This window comes from Populus alba, chromosome 19 (assembly GCF_005239225.2).
Source record: "Populus alba chromosome 19, ASM523922v2, whole genome shotgun sequence".
In the NCBI taxonomy this organism is placed as follows: domain Eukaryota; kingdom Viridiplantae; phylum Streptophyta; class Magnoliopsida; order Malpighiales; family Salicaceae; genus Populus; species Populus alba.
This window is the reverse complement of record NC_133302.1, coordinates 20019516-20043451: the sequence shown is the minus strand read 5'-3', so window position 1 is coordinate 20043451 and position 23936 is coordinate 20019516. Positions and strand designations below refer to the sequence as shown.

The following is a 23936-nucleotide window of genomic DNA, read 5'->3' as shown; positions in this document are numbered from 1 at the left end:
TTAATTAATTAGTAAATTAGAATCCTTATTAATCTCTATAAATATGAAAACTAATATATAAAGAATTTAAATGTGTGATGAGCAATAAAAACCTGAAAGATTCATATACTTGTGAGCTTAGATTTTAATAATTAGTTTAAGAGATTTTCAAAGATCCAACGAGGCTGCTGAGACCTCATCAAAAAGCAACAGTGTTCAATATTTTGCAGCCCAGCCCATTCCATATACAACCCTAGAAAGGAGTAGTAACACAGTCAGCTACAACAACAACGTCCGCTGCATGCACAATTCTATATAAACAAGTAGTAAACTACAACAACATCATTGTCTTAAGTAAGCCCTCTCTCTCGATCTAATAACAATTTTTTTTTAATATTCTGATTATTTGTTTTAATTTATTCCGAAATTATAGAGGAGAAGAATCGGGTGTATTTATTTTTGTTATAGAAGGAAGTACCCTCGTCGAAATATCGATGGCTGGAAAGAAGGCATCCGGGCGTGATGATGAGAGCGCGGCTTTGGGTGGTGGAGGGAAGTCAAGGAAGAAGGGGTTGGTGATTGGTAATGATGATCAGTATTCGATTGGTACTGATTTGTCGGAGAAGAAGGGGAATTATGAGGGAGAGGAAGGGGAGGATGAGCAGGTAATGCCGGAAGTTGTGCTTGTTGCTGGGAAAAAGAAGTTGAAAGGGAGGAAGAGTGGTGCTGGTGGGAATACTGGTTTTAATTGGTCGAATTTTGGGTTATTGGGAGGTAGTGATGAGGATGATAATGATGGTGATGATGAGGAGTTATCCGAGTTGACTGGTGAGAAAGATAGTGAGGAGGAGGAGGATGAGTCGGTTGTGAGTTTTAAAGGGAAGAAAAAGGGCAAGGGCAGTAAGAAGAGTGGTGGTGGTGGTAGTGTGTTTAGTGCTTCGGGATTTGATGCTACCGATGATGGCGAGAATGATGGAGAGGTGATGGATAAAGATGGGGATGATGACGATGACATGCTTGTCATTGAATTTACAAAGGGTGGTAAGAAGGTTGCTGGGAGATTTTCATCCAAGTCTAACAAAAAGAGTGGTAATAATAAGTTTAGTGCAGCATTGCTTGATGAGAAGAGTGAAGATCAGGTGGAAGAAACTTTGAAGCACGAGAAGAAGAAGAAGAATAAGAGTGCAAGGGATGCTCAAGAAGAGGATGATTTGAATAAGATTCTTGCGGAGCTTGGTGACGCGCCACCTACTTCACAATCCTTGGCACCACCTTCACAAGAGGAGAAACCCAATCTTCAGCCTGAACCAGTTTCAATGCCAGATTCTGTGGCTGAGAAGGAGGGTGAAGATGAAAAAGAAGAGTCTTCTGCTGCAAAGAAGAGGAAGAAGAAGAAGAAAGAGAAGGAGAAAGAGAAGAAGGCTGCAGCAAAGGAAGAAAGACTGGAAGAAGCAAAAGCTGAAACAAGTGAGCCAAAAAAGACTGATGCAAAGGGTAAAGGTGCTGAGAAGAAGCTTCCAAAACATGTTAGAGAGATGCAAGAGGCACTTGCTAGGCGAAAAGAAATGGAGGAGAGAAAGGCGAGGGAGGAAGAGGATAAGAGGAGGAAGGAAGAAGAGGAAAGGCTAAGGCAAGAAGAACTCGAGAGGCAAGCAGAAGAGGCTAGGCGTAGGAAGAAGGAAAGGGAAAAGGAGAGACTCTTGAAGAAGAAACAGGAAGGCAAGCTTCTAACAGGGAAGCAGAAGGAAGAACAACGGCGACTAGAGTCTATGAGGTATCAAATACTTGCTAATGCAACTGTTACCGTCCCTAATGCAGAAAGAGATGGTGGACCTACACGACGTCCTAGGTACCAGACTAGGAGGTCAAGACCAGTTCACCATCAAGCAAATAGTATCAGGATAGAGGAACCTGTAGAAGCTAAGGAAAAAGAGCATGAGGAGGAGGAGGAAGTAGTACACGAGGTCGAATCCTTAGAATTAGAGAATTTTGAGCCAGTGGAAGCAGAGAAAACAGAAGTTGCTAATGTACTTGTGGAGGATGGAATGGAGGAAGATGACGATGATGGGGAGTGGGAGTGGGATGCAAAGAGCTGGGATGATGTAAATCTCAATGTTAAGGGTGCATTTGATGATGATGAGGATTCTGAGCCTGAACCTGTCTTGAAGAAGGAAACAAAAGGTTCAGCTCCAGCCTCTCGCAGTGCATTAGAATTAGTTTTTGCTTTGATTTCCTGTTGGATTATCAAGTTGTATGTTCTCTTTTTACTATTTGCTCTTGTTTCTGATTGCTAATTAATTTTTTTCCCTTTCATTCTTTTACTATAATTGCAGCCCCTCCTGCAGCTGCACAGCCTGCAACTGCAGTGAGAAAACCTGTTACATCACAGCCAATGGACTCTCACGATGTTGAAAATAAGAAAAGTCAGGCTGAGGTCGAAGTTTCTGAAAAAAACAGGAAGAAAGATGCTTCTGCGAAAAGTAAAGGAGCAGTTTCAGATGTCATCCCTCGTAAAGGTGAAGAGACCCTGCGCTCTCCAATTTGCTGTGTTATGGGCCATGTAGATACTGGCAAAACCAAGCTGTTAGATTATATTCGAGGTACCCATGTTCAGGAAGGGGAGGCTCGGGGTATCACACAACAGATTGGTGCAACATTCTTTCCTGTTGAGAACATACGAGACAGGACTAAGGAATTGAAAGCTGATGCAACATTAAATGTTCCTGGTCTGCTAGTTATTGATACCCCTGGCCATGAATCTTTCACCAATCTACGGTCACACGGTTCAGGTTTATGCGACATTGCCATTCTGGTTGTTAACATAATGCATGGCTTGGAGCCGCAAACCATAGAATCACTCAATCTTTTGAGGAAGAGGAACACGGAGTTCATTGTTGCATTAAACAAGGTTTGTTTCTTCTTCTTCTTTTTTCAATTTGATATAGGGATAGTTCTATAATCCTCCCTTCGATTGATGCTGGGTTCTGTTTCTTTATCTTTTCAATTTTTCAGATCGACAGACTCTATGGATGGAAAACACAACCTAATGCACCTATTAGGAAGGCATTGAAGCAGCAGTCAAAAGATGTGCAAAATGAATTCGACAGGAGGCTCATGGAGGTCACCCAATTTTCTTGCTTCCTTCGAAGAGTTTTATCATCTCGTTCCTTTCTTTAAATGTTTTTCTTTTCTCCTGAATCCCAGGTCATAACGCAGTTGAAGGAGCAAGGATTAAACACTGAATTGTACTATAAAAACAAGTACATGGGAGAAACTTTTAACATAGTACCTACAAGTGCGATTAGGTAAGCCCGAGATTTCCTAGTTTTCCATCACATAACCAGGCTGAGCCTCATTGGCTTTAAAATCTATCATGTTTTTTCCCTTGCATCCATTGTGCTCATGCTTTGGTTTTCTATATGTTTTAGTGGAGAAGGCATTCCTGATTTGTTATTACTACTGATCCAATGGTCTCAGAAAACTATGATTGAGAAACTCACGTTCAGAAACGAAGTGCAGGCAAGTTTTATTTTTTACTATATATTAACATGCAGAATGCATTAAGATAACACAGATATCTGATTGCAATTCGGTACATTTTCCAGTGTACGGTATTGGAGGTCAAGGTTACTAAAGGCCATGGAACAACAATTGATGTTGTGCTGGTTAATGGTGTGCTCCATGAAGGCGATCAAATTGTGTTTTGCAGCTTACAGGCAAGCTCAAAACTTTCCTTTTCCTGAAGATTTGTTGACCTGCTAGTTTCTGAGTTGTTGATAATTTATTTTGCTTCACAGGGTCCCATTGTTACTACAATTCGAGCTCTGCTGACGCCTCACCCAATGCAGGAACTCCGGGTTAAGGTGTGGTTTCGCTTTTTTTACCTCCTTTTATTCTCTCCATAGTTCGTTCTTATATATAACATGCGTGATCAGGGATTGATTTGGGCTTAACCCATCTTTTGACTTGGTGTGTGTCAAAATTTCTCAATTTCACCTCTGTGTTTAGTGGCCATTTCTACCACAATTTCTCAGATTTCAGAGAAGCAACCCCTCCTCTCAAATTCATTTGTTTTATTGGATTCAACTTTTGTGTGAATGAGTAAAAGTGTTGATAGATTAGATACTAACCCCATGTTTTTCTTTATGTTTTTTTTTTTTCCACTTTCAGGGGACATATCTGCACCATAAGGAAATCAAGGCTGCACAGGGTATCAAGATCACTGGACAGGTGATTGTAATTCGCAAACATAGCAATAAAGATTAGTTTATGTTGTGCACATACATAGCACATGCCTCTATAGAGTTCGTAAATATTTTCAACTCCTGGTAATAAATTTTCTTGGTTTCTTTCTTGCATTGTTATTTTATTCAGGGCCTTGAACATGCTATTGCTGGAACTAGTCTATATGTGGTCCGGCGTGATGATGATTTGGAAGAGGTCAAGGAATCTGCAATGCAAGACATGAAGTCAGTCACGAGTCGGATTGATAGAAGTGGTGAGGGAGTTTGTGTACAAGCATCTTCCCTTGGCTCACTGGAAGCGTTGCTGGACTTCTTGAAGTCCCTGGAACCAAGCATTCCTGTTAGTGGTATAGGCATTGGCCCAGTTCATAAAAAGGATGTCATCAAGGCCAGTGTAATGCTTGAGAAGAAAAAGGAGTATGCCAACATATTGGCATTTGGTGTTGAAGTGACACCTGAGGCTCGGGAACTTGCAGATAAATTAGGAGTAAAGATTTTCAAAGAGGATACCATTTATTGCTTTTCTAAAGAATTCAAGGCTTACATTCAGAATCTGAAGGAGGAAAGGAAGAGGGAAGCTGCTGGTGAAGCTATTTTCCCTTGTGTTCTTGAGATAATACCAGAGTGCATTTTCAACAAGAAAGCTCCAATCGTCTTGGGGGTTGATGTTCTCGAGGGCATCCTCAAGGTAAAACTATATTCTAAGGCATTTTGTTTTGTTTCCACTATTTCATCCATGCATACATTGGTGAGTTACTGGTCTCATTTGTGCATGACATGGGCATACCTATGGAGTGGTGTCGTAGCTAGTGTATAGGAGATCTAGCCCTGGACAATGTTGCATGGCTTTTGCTTTACCCTAAATCAAATGAAGTATGGATCATTTTTAGCATATTTAATTGACACTACTCTGTGATCTGGGAATTAATCTATGGCAGTATACTGTGATTTTGGGAACTAGCACTTGATTAACTACTGGGAGAGCCATGGCCTTTGGTATTTCTACACCAATTTGATTCTTTTGATGCTGCATAGCTTCCGTGATAGCACTACCTTCCTGTTTATAGTGACAAGGTTTCTAGAGGATATACAGAATGCTAGGATGGTGTGAACATTTTCTTTTGGATGTTACGCATGCAATAATTTCAAAGATCAAAGCTGATAGTTATAATAATCATTATGATTCATCGCATAGTAACCTTGTTTAAAGATGTATGTGGGTGAAGCCTGCTGTATGCTTCTACAAATTTTTTTACATAAACTATAAATTTGGCCATGTCAACATACATGTTCTTAGTTCCATTAGGATTCTCATGCTTTACTGTCCTCTGAAACTGTGTGCCCTTTTGCACAGGTTGGGACTCCAGTATGTGTTCTACAAAAAGACTTCACTGACATTGGTCGGATTGCTTCCATTCGTTTTAACGAGAAAGCAGTGGATCATGCAAAGAAAGGCCAGAAGGTGACCATAAAGGTATGGCACATTGTTGTTGATTGATTGAAATTACTAGTTCGCAGCGTAATTATGATAATGGAAATTCTATATTTTAGTTCTGTTAATTCAATGAGTGAAAGGTCTCACCTTTTTCCTTTGATTTTAAAAATTGAAAGCATGTATAGTCCAAAAGAAAAAAAGATTAGAACCATGGCAGAAGTAACAGTTGGATGATTATGAAGAAGGGGTAGTAGAAAAACTCTATCAAACTACAGATTCAATCTCTGTTCTAGGTATCTTTCCTTGAAATTTCTCCATACTGTCCGAGTTGATCTTATTTGTTGCTCCTTGGTGATATTGAAGATCATAGGCACCAATCCGGAGGAGCAGCAAAAAATGCATGGCAGGCATTTCGACAACGATGATCAACTAGTCAGCCACATTACAAGAAGGTCAATAGATGTTCTTAAAGCTCATTATCGGGTAGGTTTTATTCAATTCTGGATACAGTTTACATTTCATTCAATGCTAATATCAACTGTAATTGCTAATATTTATTTGTTTTCTGCACAGGATGACCTGTCAATGGGAGATTGGAAGCTGGTTCTTAAATTGAAGACCCTTTTCAAGATACAGTAAAGCATGAGGGTTTGGTGCATGTTGGCAAATACTTCGAAGGGGCTTGCTTTTACATCAACGATGGAGTCTTCTCTTGTAAAGATGAAAGAAGCAAAGAACATATTGAGATTAAATAGCACAAATTTATAAAAAAGAATTTCTTCTGTTTTCCTGTCGTGGTCACCATCGCCGTAAAACCCAAAGGGGAACATGAGAGAATCTCCCTCACGACAATTTTTTTTTCTTCAAAATCTGGTGAAACATAAGATTGATCTGATATTTGACCCTTGATACATTAATTATTAATTAATTCATTCTATTGCAATATAAATTTGAAAGATTCATGTAATTTGTTGAAATATAACTATTTTGTATATTTTTATATGATATCAAAAACACTTCACATTGTCAAAGGAATTGATCTTGTGATTAAGGATCTGAACGAGTTCAAAATCTCTTCACCTTTCTACTGTCAGGAACAAAAGCTTTAGATATAATTCTACTTGTAATTCTGTTGACGGTATTTAGAAGAAGAACTACCTCTCGTTTACTCAGTTTCTTTCGTCAATTTCTCTGTAGTTTTGGAAGTTAAAACTAAAGTGTTCAAGTCCTTAAGCATCTTTACACGCAGAGAAACACATCAGGCAAGTGTTTAATGGGGAACATGGCAGCTCCTTTTGGCATCAGAGTAGAACAGGGCAAGAGCCAGTTGTCATAGGGGCATGTTCAGTAAATATGAAAGCCACAAGATACTGCACCAATGCTCAAATAATTGGCTCTCTGAACTTTATTGTTTCAAGAATTGAGGGCTGGACCAGCAGAAATGCTTGTTTTCTTTGCTGCAGTTCAGTACCGTTTCTGCCAGTCCCCCTGAGCTCTGCATTCTGAAACAATCTCGCTTTTCCGGTGAAAGGTTCCCTACGCATTTGGACTCTATTCTTAAAATAGTGTATTAAACTATATTAGTAATAAATTTGGACTCTGTTTTTATGTTTATAAACACATATTTGATCTTGAATAATTCCCTTGATTCATTACATATATGGAAATGGTGGAGAACACACACATCTTTTCAAACAAGTGGGAAACTCCCCATTTTCTTACAAAACGTGCGGATTTTCATTACACGATAACCTTGTAAGAGGTCCACAATTACAGAAATCGAAGAATTAACAGCCCTCCCTCTCTTGTTGTTTCATTGTCAAGGACCAGTAGTGATGGAGAAAGTTCTCTTATATGGGGAGGTGTGGCGGTGGTTATTTGACTGTAGAACATGTCCCCCCCTGTTTGGGAGCTAGGTTTCTGTCAAAGCAAAATCTGCAGTCAGTAGTACAAAAAAGTGACTTTCAAGTACTGTTAATATAAACCACAACCTTGTCAAGCGACACAGGTTTCAAAATATAATTTTATATTAGTTTTTTTAAAGTAAAAATTTTTTAAAATTTAAAATGTTGATATTATTTTATATTTAATTTCTATTAAATAAAATAAAAATAATAAAATTTAAATTTATGATGGTTTAATTAATAAAATTCTAAATTCATATTAAAGAATTATTTCAACCTAAAATATAAGCTATTAGAAAATATTTTAAAATATAATTTACATTATTTTTTAATATTTAGAAATACCAAGTTAAATTTAATTGTGGTTTACAAGAACATCCCAATTGTTGATGTTTGGAATTTTATTAGAAGGTATCATGTTTGAATTTTAAAAGAGAAGAGGTAGGAGTTCTTGAATAATGAAGAAAAAAAATTAAAGGATTCTTTGGTGACATTTACGTTTCTGGTTTCAGATTTTTAGAAAGGAATAAAAAAATTGTTTATTTTGATTTTTTATATATATTAAAAAAACTTTTATATTTTTATAGAGTGAACTACTTTCAACTTCTACAATCATCATTATTATTATTTTTTAAAAATGCTCCAATTAAATATAGTGGATTTAAAAGCCACCCGATACCGGACCAATGCTCAAATAATTGGCTTTCTAAGCTTTCCTGTTTCAAACATTGAAAGTTCTCCCAGCAAATCTATTAGGGTTATTATTATTTTTTAAAATATTTTTTTTTTTTAAAATATATTAAAATAATATTTTTTTATTTTTAAAAATTATTTTTAACATCAGCATATTAAAATAATCTTAAAAAAAAAAAAATATATTAATTTAAAATAAAAATATAAAAAAATTTAAATTTTTTCAAAAACATTTTCAAAACATAATATCAAACACTAACTATAATCTCTGTCACACTGCGTGTGTGTGTCTATATATATATATATATATATATATATATATATATATATATAAATGAGAGATTCATTTGACATATAGTTATGAAAAAGGGTAAATTTTACAGAAAAAGAAAATATAAAATGAAAGTTAGAGAATAAATGTCTATATGTATCGGCCTACAAACTGTATGGTTGGAACCGATTTTCAATGGTGTAGCCCTAATTGTCTTTCAATGTGTTGAGGCTGATTTTTCAGGGGTGTGAATGCCATGTGTGGCTAGAGTGGTCCTGATTAATTTCTAGGCCTGACTCTGCCCTGACTTGTTTGTCCGGTGAATAAATGTATTAATTTATACAATAAGGTCTTGGAATTTATTAATGGAGAAGGATATACCATATGAGTGGTAGAAAAATTAGTGCTGGATCTTGGCTGTGGAGGAGGCCATCCACTAGAGAAAGAATGGTGCTCGTACATTTATGCTTTTTGTATATTAAAAAACTAAGTCATGTTTGCTTCTTGGTTAGTGTATCATGGAATATGATTATTGTGTCATATATGTTATTGATATAGAAAATAATATTTATTACATGTAGACAAAAGAAGTGCATATATAGTAAAGTTCTAATTATAACACAATTATTGATAACTTAAAATAATTTATAAAAAGATATGTTGAGAATTGGACAAACCGAGTCAACACTCAGATGCACTAAATTTTTAGCTATTTTTTCATGTAAACTATGTATTATCAATATGTTATCAAAGAAGTTACATAATTTTTTTAATATTTTATATTGTATTAAACTATATTAGTAATATATTTGTACTCTACTTATGATATATTTAGGTTGAGATTTTTTTTATATCTTTAAATAGTTTTAAAAAGTATGTTTCCTTTAAAATTATATATATATATATATATATATATATATATTATCTTTAGAAGGATATTTCCTTTCTGTCTCTTCTTTCTTTTGCCTATGCATGCAAAAAAAAACTTGTTTAAAAAGTATGTTTCTTTGAAATTATCTTTAGAAGTATATTTCCTTTCTCTCTCTCTTTTTTTCCCATGCATGCAAAAATGCTAGTTAATTTTCATATTGGATATATATATCCATCCTAATTTAAAAAAAAAAAAAACATATTCACCTATTAACAAAACACATATTTGATATTGAATAATTCCCTTAATTCATTACATATATGGAAATGGCTAAGAACAAACACATCTTTCAAACAAGTGGGAAATCCCCTTCCCCCATTTTTTTTTATACAAAACGTGCGGTTTTTCATTCCATGATAACCCTGTAATAGGTCCAAATTTACAGAAATCGTAGAATTAAGAGCCCTCTCTCTCTTCTTGTTTCATCGTCAAGGACAAGTAATGATGGCAATAGTCATGAAAATGTTCCTTTTATGGGGAGGTGTAGCAGTTTTTATTTGAACACGTTTTGAAGCTATCTTTCTATCAAAGAAAAATCTGCCCGGTCAGGAGTACAAGAAAGTGATTTTCAAGTTGTTATCTAAGCTCTCTTTTATATATATATATATATATATTTGGGAATCCCAGCTATTAATATGAACCACAACATTGTAAAGTCGACACCATAACAACAATGACATTTCATAATATATAGTACTTAGTAGTATATACCAAGTTAAATTTAATTGTGATTCGCAAGAACATTGTTGAGATTTTTATTACAAGGTATATGTTCAAGTTTCAAAAGAGAAGAGGTGCGAGTTCTTGTATAATTTAATCTTTTATATATATGAAACTCAGTCTGTGAAGTAGGCCCTAGATTTTATAAATTGCTCACTTTTATTTGTTGAAAATTTAATCTTTTAAAATAAAATGATTAAATCCAGGTGAAATGATGAATAAGCTCTTATAGTCAGGCTTTTGAAATTTTGATTTTAAGGACAAAAGAGTTATTATACTGTAGCAAAAATTATAAAATATCAATAAAGTTTCTAGACCATAGCTAAATGTTTTATGCTTAAGAGTAATAATATAATATTATTGTACAAAATATAATGAAAAGACCAAGATACCCTCAATAATTTTAAAATAACAAATGAATCAAGTGAAAAAAACTATCGTACCTGGACTATTTAATGTGATTTTTTTAATGATAAAATTATTAATTTATTATTATAACGCACAACAAACCAAGATGTGTACAATACTTCTCCAGCATGTTTTAGCTTTTTCTTTGAATTAAAATTGATATAGGTTTCAAATTAGGTTATAGATAAGATGGATTTGTTTTTTAAAAAATCAAAATAATATTATTTTATTTATAAAAACAAAATCAAAATAACATTATTTATTCTTTTTACCATGTAATGGTTTTTGAACAAGTCACATCATCTATATATATATATATATATATATATATATATATGAAACTCAGTTTGTGGAGTAGGTCCTGGATTTCATAAATTGCCCACTTTTATTCGTTGAAAATTTAATCTTTTAAAATAAAATGTTACAAAGTATTAATTGAGGACTATGACAACAAACAAAAATGATTGGAATTATACTATTAGCCATATGCAGTGCTGAAGAACCTCTTAACGGTGCTACCATTGAGAATTTTCAAAATTCCTTGGTTGCTAGTGCACCTAGGAGTCTTGAACTGGCTCAATGCTGACCCATTGCCTATGAAATAGTCCAAGATCTTCTTGAAAGTCCCCATCTTGACAACGCAAAGCTCGAGAGGTCCAATGGAGTTGGTTCTTCTTGAGACCACGTAGCCATGATCACTAAACGATGCATCCATTTCCTTGCAGCACTCGCCAAGAACCCCTTCCTCGACCTCTCCTTTGATTTCCCAGTAAATTATGTAGTGACCTGGTTGCTTTTCTACCTCGGCATGGCTGGTAAAATCCACCAGTTCTGCTCTCCCCTTGCTCGTGAGCACCTGAGACCCTTTCTCCACCACTAATTGTAAATCTTTTTCAGTGTTCTTGTCAATGTTTATCGTTAAAATTAGCTTTCTCCTGCATATAAAGTTCAATTTCGGTGTCCCTTTGTGAAAACCAGCCACTTCCACCACATCCCCTAGCCTGCATCTATAAAGCCCTGAACAAATTTGAAAAATAATAACAACAATTAGGTGACTTGATCATATATATCTTCATCAAATAATTTTTTTTTTTGTTTTTTTTGTCCCCATGAAATAGGAATGCTTACAATTCTAAAACCATGGCTTGTGGACAGTCTTGTGACCATGGAAACCTGACTCCAAGTTCTTGGAACCAACTTCCTATATTGTACGAGTTTTATCTTCTCAATAATGTAAAGGGAAAGATTCACGCAAGATTTGTTTTCTTGTTCTATGAGTTTTCGACATGTCACATTGATGGTAGACTAAATGAAGAATGAGAGGGTTTGGTTTTGAAGAGTATTTTTTATTTAAAAATATATTAAAATATTTTTTATTTTAAAAAATTTAATTATTTTTGAAATTATATATTCAAACAATCCATTAATAATCAATGGGGGCACAAACATATCAATAATGCACTAAAGATTTTCCAGGGACGTCATTAAATGTGCAGGACACAATATGTCCATTCCCATTAAAAACACTCAATGATTTTAGCTGCTAGCTTGATCACCATGTCCAATATATGATGAAAATATCAACCGACAGGAAATGGATATTTAATTTACTGGAAAAACTTGATGATATGATCAAAATGGAAAATATAGTAAAAACTACAGGATAAAAGGATTTAAACGTACCAGTAAAAGTAGTGAGGACAATCTCATATTCCTGCCCAACCTTAACTTTTGAGAGTGGTACGGGCTCATCTTCAATGAAGTCATCAATGGCTGAGCTACGATCATGATTCTCTCTATAAAGAGGCATGAACTCAAAGTATGAAAAAGTGGGTATTACTGCAAAAGTAACATCTTCAGGAGGCAAATAAGGATCCACATTAGCTCCGATCCAACTCTCTGTTGATCCGTAATCAGCACTCACTAATGCCAAGCCCCCAGCATAATGCCTTAGTTTTTTAAAGTAAGGTTGCATGGAGCCTGTCATTATGGAGTAAACATACTTGGCATTTGGCCAGAGTTTAGTAATCAAACCAAGCCAGTTTAGAGTTTCCAACTCCTTGCAGCTTTCTTCTATCCTTGAAGCTAAGCTTGGATTCGGAGAGATGATAGCCAGCACAGATTTTCTCATCTTTGGCAAGGTGACTCTTTCACTCAGAGTACCTTGTTTAATGTCATCGCATATTTCTCTCCAAACATCTTCAAATGCTCTAAAGGCTTGAACTATGCTGTAAGCAAAGGTAGATGTTATAAACTCTACTTGATCACCGAAGTAGAGGCCAAGGAGAAGATGACAATAAGTAGATTGCTTGTAGTCTCCACCGGAAATGACTTCTGGTGGACTACAAGTGAAGCACTTCGTCTTTTCTTGCTTGATCTTGAACTCCTCACTTGCATAATAATGGGTTGTAGCTGTTCCTACTGTTAACCCTCCTTTTGTTTTGAATTGTTTACTGCTGTATATGAACTCAAGGATCCTTCCTCCTTCCCTTATTGGATAAACCCTACGTCCATCACATAGAACAATGAGAGAGTATAAGAAAAACAAATATCTTGAAACAGTTCTGTTATAAGTTAAGAGTATATTCTACTATATTTTTTTCTCATGTCCGACAGTTGGGCCACACAACGTATAAAGTGTACTTATCCATCTTTTCTTAAGTTAATTGTCTATCTAATATTCCAAGTACGAGTGACATTTGATTCCAGAGATGATCTTCTTAAAGACCACAAAGATTTGGGTTGTGTTTGTGCAAGAGAGGGAGAGAGATTGGATGAACCTTGATCTGTAGGCTGCTGCCAAGGTGAAAATCTGAAGAGTAGTTCGGGCACTATGGTCAGTGAAAGGAACGTACTTCTGCCTTCCTTCTGTGGTTCCGGAGCTTGATAGAAATGGACCGTGAACAAAATCAGAATCATCCAAGAAAGTGGAAAATAAATCTGAAAATATTCTGACACAAATGGTGGAAATAATGGCTAATGGAATCCTTTCAAATCAATGTAAAAAAGCTGAGCTTTTGTACCCCTTAGCCAATCCTAAAAGATAACCGTAAGGTATATGAAATGAAGAAGAGCCTAATAGAGCCCATTACCCATGATAATCCTGTATACATTCTGATTCCATTTTCCACATCATATCTGAAAAGATAAGCTTATGCTATAGTAATGTTGTCCAAGCATCCGAGAACTGATTAAAAAAAAAAAGAGGTAAAAGGAAGTGCATACCTCAAGGATAGAAGTGTTATGGGCTGTTGAGTGAGTAAAGGAGCAGTATCCCCATCCGCAATTCTGCTAATGTAAGGCTCTAAATCTGCATGGGAAGCAAGAGGCACCAAAGAAGTGTAAAGCGACTCCAATGCACTTGCATCCATATCTCGAACATCAATATCCCCTAGCCATTTCTTGAGATACTCCACACCGCAGTTGAGCTCAAGAATCCGGCGAAGAGTCTCGGTCTGGACCTGGCCGGCCTTCTCTGATACGTCCTCAAACCAACCGATAATGTCATGATCATAGCTTCTTGATCCATTGGTGTTTTTCGTTTCCATGAAGTTGATGGAACCGAGCAAGCTAGGTACAAAACAAGAGTAAACAAGTAATGGAACCAATATTAATGAAGCTAGGAGTTGGGGGGCACTTTGTGTACAATCGATACATCGACATATATAGGAGAGCCCGCACACATTGAAATATTGCTCTCTTAGCTGCGGTAATTTTATCTTGAACTTTGTCCCCTTGTTAAAAACCTCAACAAAAGCTGCTATGTGAGTTGCTTGAAGCTCCGTCTTGGAATTGTACGATAGGTTATAGACCACAAGACAGGGCCATGTTATCAATACGGATATAGCCTATAGAGACGACAGAGAGATAAAGATTCTTCATTCAAATTGAGTGATGTATGAAGAAGAATGTGACAAGCAGTCAGGACCAAAAAAACCATTCCATTATACACTTCTGCTTAGACAGCTAGGCATCAAGCGATTTTTGGTGCCAACGACTCGTGGGTTCTTTCTCTTGTGTCTTCGGAACAATCCAGAGATGCTATGATTGGTGGATGACAGGATGTTTCAACATATGGTTATATTTGCAAGAATTCCAGCCATTCCTGGGTGGCTAGGGCACAAGAGTGGGGAATTCGAGAAATTCTAAGACAATTGGTTTGCTGATAAAGGATATATATACACTTTTTATTATTATTTAGATTCTGATGATAACGTTCAATTAAATTTATTAAACATTTTAAAATGTATCTAGTTTATATTGGGGGTGTATATTTAAAAACATTTTTAAAAAATTATTATCAACTAAATTTACTAGTTCATTCATAAATATTTTTTATTGCTGAATAAAAAACAATTATGTGAGAAACATGTGGGAGTTATTTTTCTCCTTGATTAAATTTGATTTTACTCCTATTTTAAGTTAGTAAGCAGTATAAATCACTGAAAAATAACTTAATTTTAAACCTCGTATCCCTTATATATATATATATATATATATATATATATATATATATATATATATATATATATATATATATATATGTGCTTAACTCCTTAATCAACAACAAAACACTCTTTGACCATTTCCACAATAACTGGTTTGACTCATTTAGATCCTTGTATTGAAAACTACGTGGACCAAGAAACAAGCTAGATATTGGCCTCCGATCCTAAGCTATGAGCTAGATGGCCATTAAAGATGTTCTTAAGATCTAGTAAACTTCATTCAGTACTTGACTCAGAAGGCAAGAGGAGTAGGTCTTATACTTGAGGGCGGGCCTCCTTGATTCGAAGGAAGTGAAGAACATATTAATAAAGAAATATAGGTAAGTGATTGGCTGCGTACCTTATAAGTTATCATGCAAATATCAAAGTTTCTCTCCCTTTACACCACAAATTGTATGCATATGTAATCATATATTAGGTTAAAATGAGGGATGGACAAACCCTAATAATAATAATAATAATAATAATAATAAAACATTTGCTTTATGGACCTTCTCGTTATGGAAAGCACGTCTTCTTTGCCAATTTAACTAATTGAAACAAACCATATACATCTCATATATTTATTGAATCGTAATAACCATTGGCATTGCCGATTGCGTTACCATACTTGTAGAAACATATAAATCTATACTTGTTAAAAAAAATTAATGATTCTTCTTGACCATTAAACTAGTGTTTGTGATTGAGTAGTTTTTGTTTTGGGTGTGTTTTAAAAGTATATTTTACTAAAAAAAATTTAAAAAAATAAATTATTTTAATACATTTTAAACAAAAAAACACTTTTAAAAAAATATAATACACCACAATGCTAAATACACACTAATCTTTTGAATCATTGACTTTTTGCTCCTGTCTCCTACAAAAATTCAAAGTTTATTTGAAAATATTTATATAGTAGCCTTGAAAAAGAAAAGGCTACTTTTTTTTTTTTTTTTTTTAATTTTACATGTAAACATAGTTATCATATCTGATTCAAGGTTCAGTTTTAGGTTTGCCAAATCAACCCAAAAAGATGTTATTTTTTTAAATGAAACAATGTTGCTTAAAAAAAATCTAAAATGACATGATTTTAAATAATATTTTAGAGTTGACTCGGTCAAGTCAACCGAGTCAATCAAGTTTGACTAAATCAATCTCCAAACTAGTATAAAGTAAAATAAAATTCATCTCCGGTTAGGTTTTAGATCAATTAATTATCAGGTCCACTCGTTACGCCGAGTATAATAGCTATATTTGTTTATGAGTGTTTGATAATAAAATTGGATTGAAAAAACACTAAATGAATGCTTTTATAATTCTACATGTATGTATAATTATCAGACCCTGTTATAAACTTGAGTTGCGAGGTTACTGGATCAATCCAAAACAATCTCGTTTCAGACAACAACAAAAATTCTTAAAGTTGACCCAATTAGGATTGATCAGGTTAATTCATGCTTGATTAGATCAATCTCCAAATTAATTTTAAATGAAACCCAACCTAGACTAGGCTCTAGATTGAAGGGTTACCGAGTCGGACCATTATGCCATGCTGATTTTAATAATTATTCTTGTAATTGCATGTTTAATAATAAAATTGGATTGAAAAAACATTAATGTTTGGTTAGTACTATCTTAGACGGAAGAGACATGGAGAGTTGAGATAAAATAAACATTTCTTCTTGTATTTCATATCTTAAAAATATAAAATTCATTCTAAAATTATTTCAAAAATATATTTATTTTATGTTTTTATTTTTATTTCTTTAACCAAATACATTTTTTATCTTTTATATATTTATTTTTTCTATCTTGGTAAATCAACCCAAATATTTTTTGTATTTCCTACAATACTTCCACCTTCATTTAACTGCAATACTAATTAAACTGGTTTAAGAGATTACAAAGAAGATTGAAAATTTACCATCTCACGTACTAGCGTGGTTGAAAAATGACCAGCATATTGGAATAGATTGGCCCCTGTAAATCGGCTGGCATCTTCACCAGGCCTGAAGGGTTGGACCATTAAATTGCAGTTCATCTTCTGTGGTCTCAAAATACAGACCCCTGTTAACGTAGATTTGATCATATTTGTAGTGTCACTTTCTTCAGTCACCACCATATTTTGTAGTATATAATATCTCAAGGTCCCCCAATCTTTAATGGCTGTCAACATTTTTGTATTTTCTTCGTCACCAAGGCATGCTGTAATGACTTCAAGAATCCTCATCCAGATCATGTTTCAGTAAAGCCAATGAAATATCTTTCTCAAAATGAAGAGACTGTAGTTTATTAAAGGGATGTTTGCGTCTATGCAGAGCGGTTGATTTTTAAAGTTTTTTTATTTAAAAAATATATTTTTTATTTTTAAAAAATTATTTTTAACATTAATATATAAAAAGATTTAAAAACATAAATAAATAATTATAAGAAAAAACAAATCAAAAGATGATCACATTCTTTAACTTGGGATTTGAAGCGACTTCGGGGGAGTTTCTGCTATTTCACCAAGGTTGGGAGCATTTGTTGTACTGAGCAAGACAAAAAACGACGACATTTTCTTTCCGAGAGATCCAAAACCAACCCTTACACTCAAAGCCCCATGTGGGTGTTTTACGATGGACTGCTCTCAAAATTCACCGGCCGGTAAAATACTGGGATTCATGTTAGGTCATCCAGACTCAAATTCCATTCGTAAAAGAGTTGTGTAGTTTTTTTCATGGATTATTATCTAGAAATTTAGAATTTTTATTTTAAAAAAAATAGCGTTGGGCCAACTCTTTGGTTTGCAACTTAGTTATCTTATTTTTTTTATTTTATTTTCAAATTTATCATCTTCTTTTTTAAGTAAAAGTCCAAGATTTGGACAAACAAATGTAGTAAAAGTTCAAGATTTGGACAAATGAGTGCCCAGAATTTGAACATCCTTGAAGTTTGCTAACCTTCACAAATTTCTTTTTTGCTTTTTTGGGTAACGAAGCAACCTCAAAATTTGTTGTTCTCAGTAGAGGAATCTGCATATTTTTCTAAAAAAAAAAAAGATTGCACTGTTATGATCAATCAATTTATTACTGGGTAACACTATTTTCAACAACACAATTTATTAAGCTGTATTTTCTAGGACTTTGCGGGAATTCTCACTTGCTCATCAAACCCTTGCCTTATTATTTTTTTCTCCGCATTAAGGACCCTTAGGATTGCCGACCATAGCTCTGAATCAGCCATTAATTTTCACATTTTAGACTAAGCTTGTTTGATAATGTAGTTACGGTTGTTTTTTAAATAATATTTTATGCTAAAATGTATGTTAATAATATTTTTTTATTTTTTTAAAATTATTTTAATATTAACACATCAAAATGATTAGAAAACACTAAAAACATATTAATTTAAAGTTAATAAAAAAATTAAATTTTTTCAAACAATCCTGAGCTTTCTTAAGCTGAGAAATAAACGTCCAGTCCCCACACCTTCTTCACCAAATGTAGACCAGCCATTGCCATTGAAAGAGAATGAACCGACGAAAATGGCACTTTGATTGACAGTAACACAGACATCAAGGGACTCCTCTAATCCAAGGTTGTCACGTTTTGTTTTTTGTTTTTAATTGGAACGGCTTTCGCAGCATATATATATATATATTATTTTTATTCAAATTTAAAATTAAATTAACTTGAAAATATATAATTTAAATTTAAAACACAAGTAAAAATATGAGAATTGACCCGAAATGACCTGAACAATTGATGGATTCAAAAACAAAATCAACGACTAATAAAAATATAATTTAACTCAAAAAAAATTTAAAAAAACATCTATTTTTAAAAAAAATACTAAGACAACAACATATTATATCGACTTGAATAATGAGACCATAAAACAACCAAACTCTACTTGGGTTAAATTGCAAAACTCTTAACTCGGATCATAAAACTAGAATAATTTTATAAAAAGCAAACTGAAACAAATGACAAAACCTAATTCATAATCAACCAAATATTGAATGATAAAAAAAATGTTAATTAAAAAATTAGATAAAATAAAAAAAAACTCTAAGTTAACTGGGTTAATCCGCCAAACCTGTAATATGGATTATGAGACTGAGATAATCATAATAAAAACAAATTATAATAAATTATGAAGTCTAATCTCTAATAAACCAGTATTGAAGAATGAAATTAAAAAAAAAATTAAAAAACACCTACTTGGCTGGAACGGTCAAAATTTATAGAACAGACTAGGACTAAGATTTGAAATGAGATAACATTTATTCAGGTTTATTTTATCTTTTGAATTGAAAGAAGATATACTAGACATTTTTGCCGAGACAAAATTATTAACCTTGCTCAAAACATATAAAGTACTTGTTGAAGGGGACCACTTTAAAGTAAATAACTAATCTTGGTATTAAAGGGGCTGGCAAAGCTAATCGATCAGTTATCAATCCTTCAGCAACTATGAATATTTAAATGTTGCAAGAATCTCAAATTTCCAGGCTAAATCTGCCATTTAAGTGAAGCTAACTCGATCCACATAAATGGCTTTGCACTGCAAGGGAATGGAATATCATGAAAGCAAGATCACAGAAAAGAAGCCCACATAATGGTTTATATTCAATCATATTTTGCCAGAAATCCCTAGGTGTGATTAGAGAGTCTAGGTATCAGCAAGAAAAGCACACCAGGATCTTTACTGATGCTTGTGTACATTAGCTTTATATGCATAGTATCAAGCTATTACTTAAGTGCATTTGAATGGCTGGCGCTGTTGCAGTATTGTTATCAATCACTGTAATGAATCAGGCTAAAAAACCAACACTTGCTAACATGAAAACAAGAACAATAATGTCTAGATTCCAACTTTTAACTCCTTTAAAACGTTGTTCAGCGGAACTATAATGAAATCCACTTGGATATGGTCCCCAAGGCCGATTTTTTTGAGCTCGTGGCTTTTGCCACTAACATGCTGGGTCATAACAAAAATATCTGCAGCAGAGCCACAAGGTCAAAAAATATAGCAAAATTTCAGACACTTGGAATATTATGGCCAAGAATGCAGTGAGATGATGCTTATCGGTGAAAAGACTCATAAGCTGACAAACAAGGGAGAATAACAACAATTAATGGCATTGAAGGATAGAGCATGGAGCATTGAGCTCAAGGACAAACAGTCATTATATTTTGGGATGTAACATGGAGCCAAAAAGGGCGAACAATGTCGTTTATCTAATGTAAGAATTTTACATGGATACCCAAGCAAAAAACAAGAAGACATACCTTTGTATGGATCTGTCTTTGATTGAGAGAAATGCTCCTATCACTATGAAGTTTAAGCTTGACCCACTGCTACACTGGGCATGTTTCTGTAATGAGGAATCTGTTTTGCACATAAATTCACATTTATCTGGCAAGTTTTAAGGAGAAAGGATTCACTTTCCAGCTCAATTATATTTCAGCCAACTTAGTGTTAAATTGATTCCAAAACTAATTTGATTTTTTTCAGATTAAAATAAATGAAATCCATTCATTTTATTGGATTTAACCGCCTAAAAATATCCAAATTGAGAAAACTTAGGAACAGCAAAAAAATAAAAAAGGAAAAGAAAAGATTTCTCCTCTACTTGGAAGAGATATCAAGAAATCACACTGGGATACTATATTGTAGATGGAAATGTGTTAATGACATTACATAAACCTTGACAGGTGGAGAACATAGAGAAGAAGGCCGTGGCTTTAAAGAGTGACCAGCAAGGCATGGTGAGTTATAGCACCAGCAGAAGTGAGGAGGGCATGAAACATCCAAGGGACCAAAATTTAAACTGTATGATAACTTAACATAAGGAGTGTTATTGGTCTTTGAATTATTGTCAGTTCAGAGTAAGGATCGCTTGGATGCAAAGAAGACAATTGTAGGGCTGAGTTTTAAGGACGGCAGTGTAAAAGGTTCATTATTTTCCTTGTTTCTTTTTGGCTGGGCCTCAATCCTTCCACTCCAAAGAATGAGAGCTGTTCATTTGCATCTTGAACATGCTATCCAAGAGATGTCACTTGGACAGAAGATCTGGTGGCAAAGCTTCTTCATAAAGTGAATAGCATTATGTACAGGAATGAACTGCAGAGTCATTGCAGGCACGCTATCCTCCAATTAATGGTCACAAGCAAACTGCCCAGAGGTATAGAAGCAAAAATTAAGGCAGACGAATTAACTTTCAACAAGAATCCGAAATTTCACTCGCCTCTTAACACTACCCATTCTATCATACCCAATCCCAATCTTGCTATGCATCAACTTCAAAGCCAAATCTGCATTGCCAGCTTTCCTCAAAGCATTGATTAAAACAGTGCGAACTCTCCCTGGAATTTCCCGGCCCCTGTCAACAAAGCCATCGGCCAACTTACAGGCCTCTTTTATACGGCCTGCTTTGCACAACACATTGAGCATATCCTCGAAAGCTGTCTCGGGAATGACACCCATTGGTGCTAGTTCATCCAAAATTTTACAAGCTCTGGCTACCTTGCCTGATAAACAGAGACCAATAGATAGAGCCCTAAAAGCAGCTGCAGTTGGCGTGATACCCTTATCTATCATCATATCCCACATCTTCAATGCCTCTTCATTTCTATGCTCCCTGAACAATCCATTTATCATTATGGTGTATGTATATACAGTCTGATCGCACCCTTCATCCTCCATCCTCTTAAAGAATGCTAATGCTTCATCAATCTTACCACATTTGGCAAGGGCATCAATAAGAGCATTATAGCAATATGAATCTGGTGGGCATCCTTTCTTGACCATCTCTTCAAAAAGTTTCTCAGCTTCGTGCACCCTCCCAGCCTTGCCAAGGCCATCAATAAGACTAGAATATAACATGGCATTAACTGCCACTCCATTAACTCTACAAAACTCCAAATACTCCATAGCCTCATCCAACCTCCCACTCTTACACATACAATTAACAACGACCCCATAAGTAACCACATCCGGTTCAAGTCCTTCCTTTTTCATCCTTTCAAAAAGCAACATTGCCTCTCCCATGTTACCGCATTTTGCATTTGAGTCAATCAAGGCTGTATATATTGCCACGTTCACTTTACATCCTTTCTGAATCATCTTCTCGAAAACAGCATATCCTTCCACACATTTCCCCTCTTTACAAAGCCCCCCGATAACTAGACTATAAGCATGAGGCGGAATTTCCAATCCATTCTCATCCATTTCATGATATAAACTTAAACACAAATCAAAATCCCCCTCCGCATAACACGCCTGAATCAAAGTCATATACGTAATCTTATCTGGTGCCACATTTCTCAACTCCATATCTCTAAACTTCTCAAATGCTTTTTGGGTCTTCCCGACCTGACAATAACCTTTAATCATAGTATTATAGGTAACAACATCAGGTCCAATTTTTCCGTTCTCCATAACCTCAAGCACACGCTCAGCGGATTCAATAAACACTGAATTAACCAAACCATTAAGCAAAAAATTATAGGTAAATAAACTTGGTTCAACCCCATTTTCCTTCATTCCACGCCACACCCACAACAACTCCTCTACCATCCCTAAACGACCAAAGCTCTTAATCAAAGAATTCGCAGCAGAAACATTCATCAAAAACCCCATTCCTCTATACTTACAAAACACTGACTTTACATTATCCAAATCACCATTTATAGCTAAAACATCAATCAAAGAAACATAACATTGAAGATTATGAGTATATTTGTTTTGCTTACCGGCCCAAGTAAAGAACTTTAAAGCAAGATCAGGTCTATTTTGAAGTTCCATAGATTTCAAAACAAAAGACACAAAATTTGGCGATAACTTGATCAAGAACTTGTTGCAAAAAAGATCCAATCTTGATTCCATGTCCACCGAGCCATCTAACAAAAGACTCATAATTTGGTGAACCCAAGGAGAGGGTTTAAGGTCTTGAGGGATTTTTGAGGCTATATCAGAGAGGTCATTAAAGGGCTCTATCCATTCAGGTGGAGGGAGATAGTTGTCTGTGAAAACCCACCTAGAGTTTGAAGTGAAAGTCAGTGTAGGTCCCTTTTTTGGAGGTTTTGATGAAGACCCGCCATTGTTGTAGGGTAGGAGAGTTGTAAAGGAGTGAAGGGTTGTTGCGGGGAGAAGGGAAGGAGGAGGTCTCAAAAGGTTTATTCTTCTCATCAGGGTTTTTGGGTGTTGAGTGTACACACTGAGCGACAGAAATGGCAGAGGCTTAGAAGACAGAGCAACATTCCCAAATAATATTTTCAGTGAGAACTCCTCGCCATAGGTCCCATGGTCTAGTGGTGAGGACATTGGACTCTGAATCCAGTAACCCGAGTTCAAATCTCGGTGGGACCTTTATTTTTTCTAACTATATTTTTCACAGATTTCTTTGATGGCGGAGGCACATTTAATAACCTCCCAACTCCACCTGAATTTTGGTATTTCGATTTATATTTTATATTTTTTTTTATTTTATTATGAAATATTTTTTGAAATTTAGTTTATGAACTCGATTCTTTGGAGATCAGTCTGATGTAGAAAAAACCTATACAATCGATCTTTTCTCTCTTTTTTTCTAGTGAAGTCTAGTCTTTATATTTATTTAATGAACATGGAATATTTTAATTTTTTTTACACTTATTTTGTTTTCCATATCCTAATCTAAAAAAATTAATAGATCTTCAATGAAGATGAGTATGAAAATCTAAAGATTATCATCAAGCTACGCGAGAGAAGAAAGTGATCGATGTAACCTCCAATTAAGGACATCTCAATTTCAATTACTACGTTAAAAAGACATAGATGGAACTGGATCCATGACCAGTGGGTGAAATATATATATATATATATATATATAT

At 34.7% G+C, this 23936-nt stretch overlaps 3 protein-coding genes and 1 non-coding gene across 8 annotated transcripts; 2 read left to right on the top strand and 2 right to left on the bottom strand.

Moving 5' to 3' along the window:
• Positions 1-399: 399 nt before the first annotated feature.
• On the top strand, positions 400-6495 carry LOC118038524 (uncharacterized). 3 transcript variants are annotated; one of them, XM_073406458.1, is made up of 12 exons: positions 400-2160; positions 2325-2887; positions 2992-3099; positions 3184-3284; positions 3408-3498; positions 3585-3695; positions 3777-3842; positions 4150-4209; positions 4354-4911; positions 5578-5697; positions 6022-6141; positions 6232-6495. In XM_073406458.1, exons 1-12 carry the CDS (start codon positions 474-476, stop codon positions 6295-6297), a joined length of 3651 nt encoding a protein of 1216 aa, XP_073262559.1. In that variant the 5' UTR covers positions 400-473; the 3' UTR covers positions 6298-6495. The 3 variants fall into 3 exon arrangements, with proteins under 3 accessions (XP_073262559.1, XP_073262558.1, XP_073262557.1); XM_073406457.1 differs by having other exon boundaries at positions 400-2181; positions 2313-2887; XM_073406456.1 differs by having other exon boundaries at positions 400-2182; positions 2308-2887.
• Positions 6496-10968: 4473 nt separating this feature from the next.
• Positions 10969-14477, bottom strand: LOC118038525 (indole-3-acetic acid-amido synthetase GH3.10). Of its 3 annotated transcripts, XM_035044910.2 has the most exons (5): positions 13811-13930; positions 13678-13723; positions 13366-13467; positions 12269-13089; positions 10969-11602 (listed from the first exon to the last, which is right to left on the bottom strand). In XM_035044910.2, the coding sequence occupies exons 2-5, from the start codon at positions 13719-13721 to the stop codon at positions 11064-11066; spliced, it is 1506 nt and encodes a 501-aa protein (XP_034900801.1). In that variant the 5' UTR covers positions 13722-13723; positions 13811-13930; the 3' UTR covers positions 10969-11063. The 3 variants fall into 3 exon arrangements, with proteins under 3 accessions (XP_034900801.1, XP_034900799.1, XP_034900800.1); XM_035044908.2 differs by lacking the exon at positions 13678-13723 and having other exon boundaries at positions 13811-14470; XM_035044909.2 differs by lacking the exons at positions 13366-13467; positions 13678-13723 and having other exon boundaries at positions 13811-14477.
• A 5679-nt stretch (positions 14478-20156) lies between these two features.
• On the bottom strand, positions 20157-23403 carry LOC118038527 (uncharacterized). Its single transcript, XM_035044911.2, has one exon. It carries the CDS (start codon positions 23386-23388, stop codon positions 21277-21279), a length of 2112 nt encoding a protein of 703 aa, XP_034900802.1. The 5' UTR covers positions 23389-23403; the 3' UTR covers positions 20157-21276.
• On the top strand, positions 23362-23433 carry TRNAQ-CUG (transfer RNA glutamine (anticodon CUG)). Its single transcript has one exon. It is a non-coding gene; the product is annotated as a tRNA-Gln (tRNA).
• Positions 23434-23936: the final 503 nt, after the last annotated feature.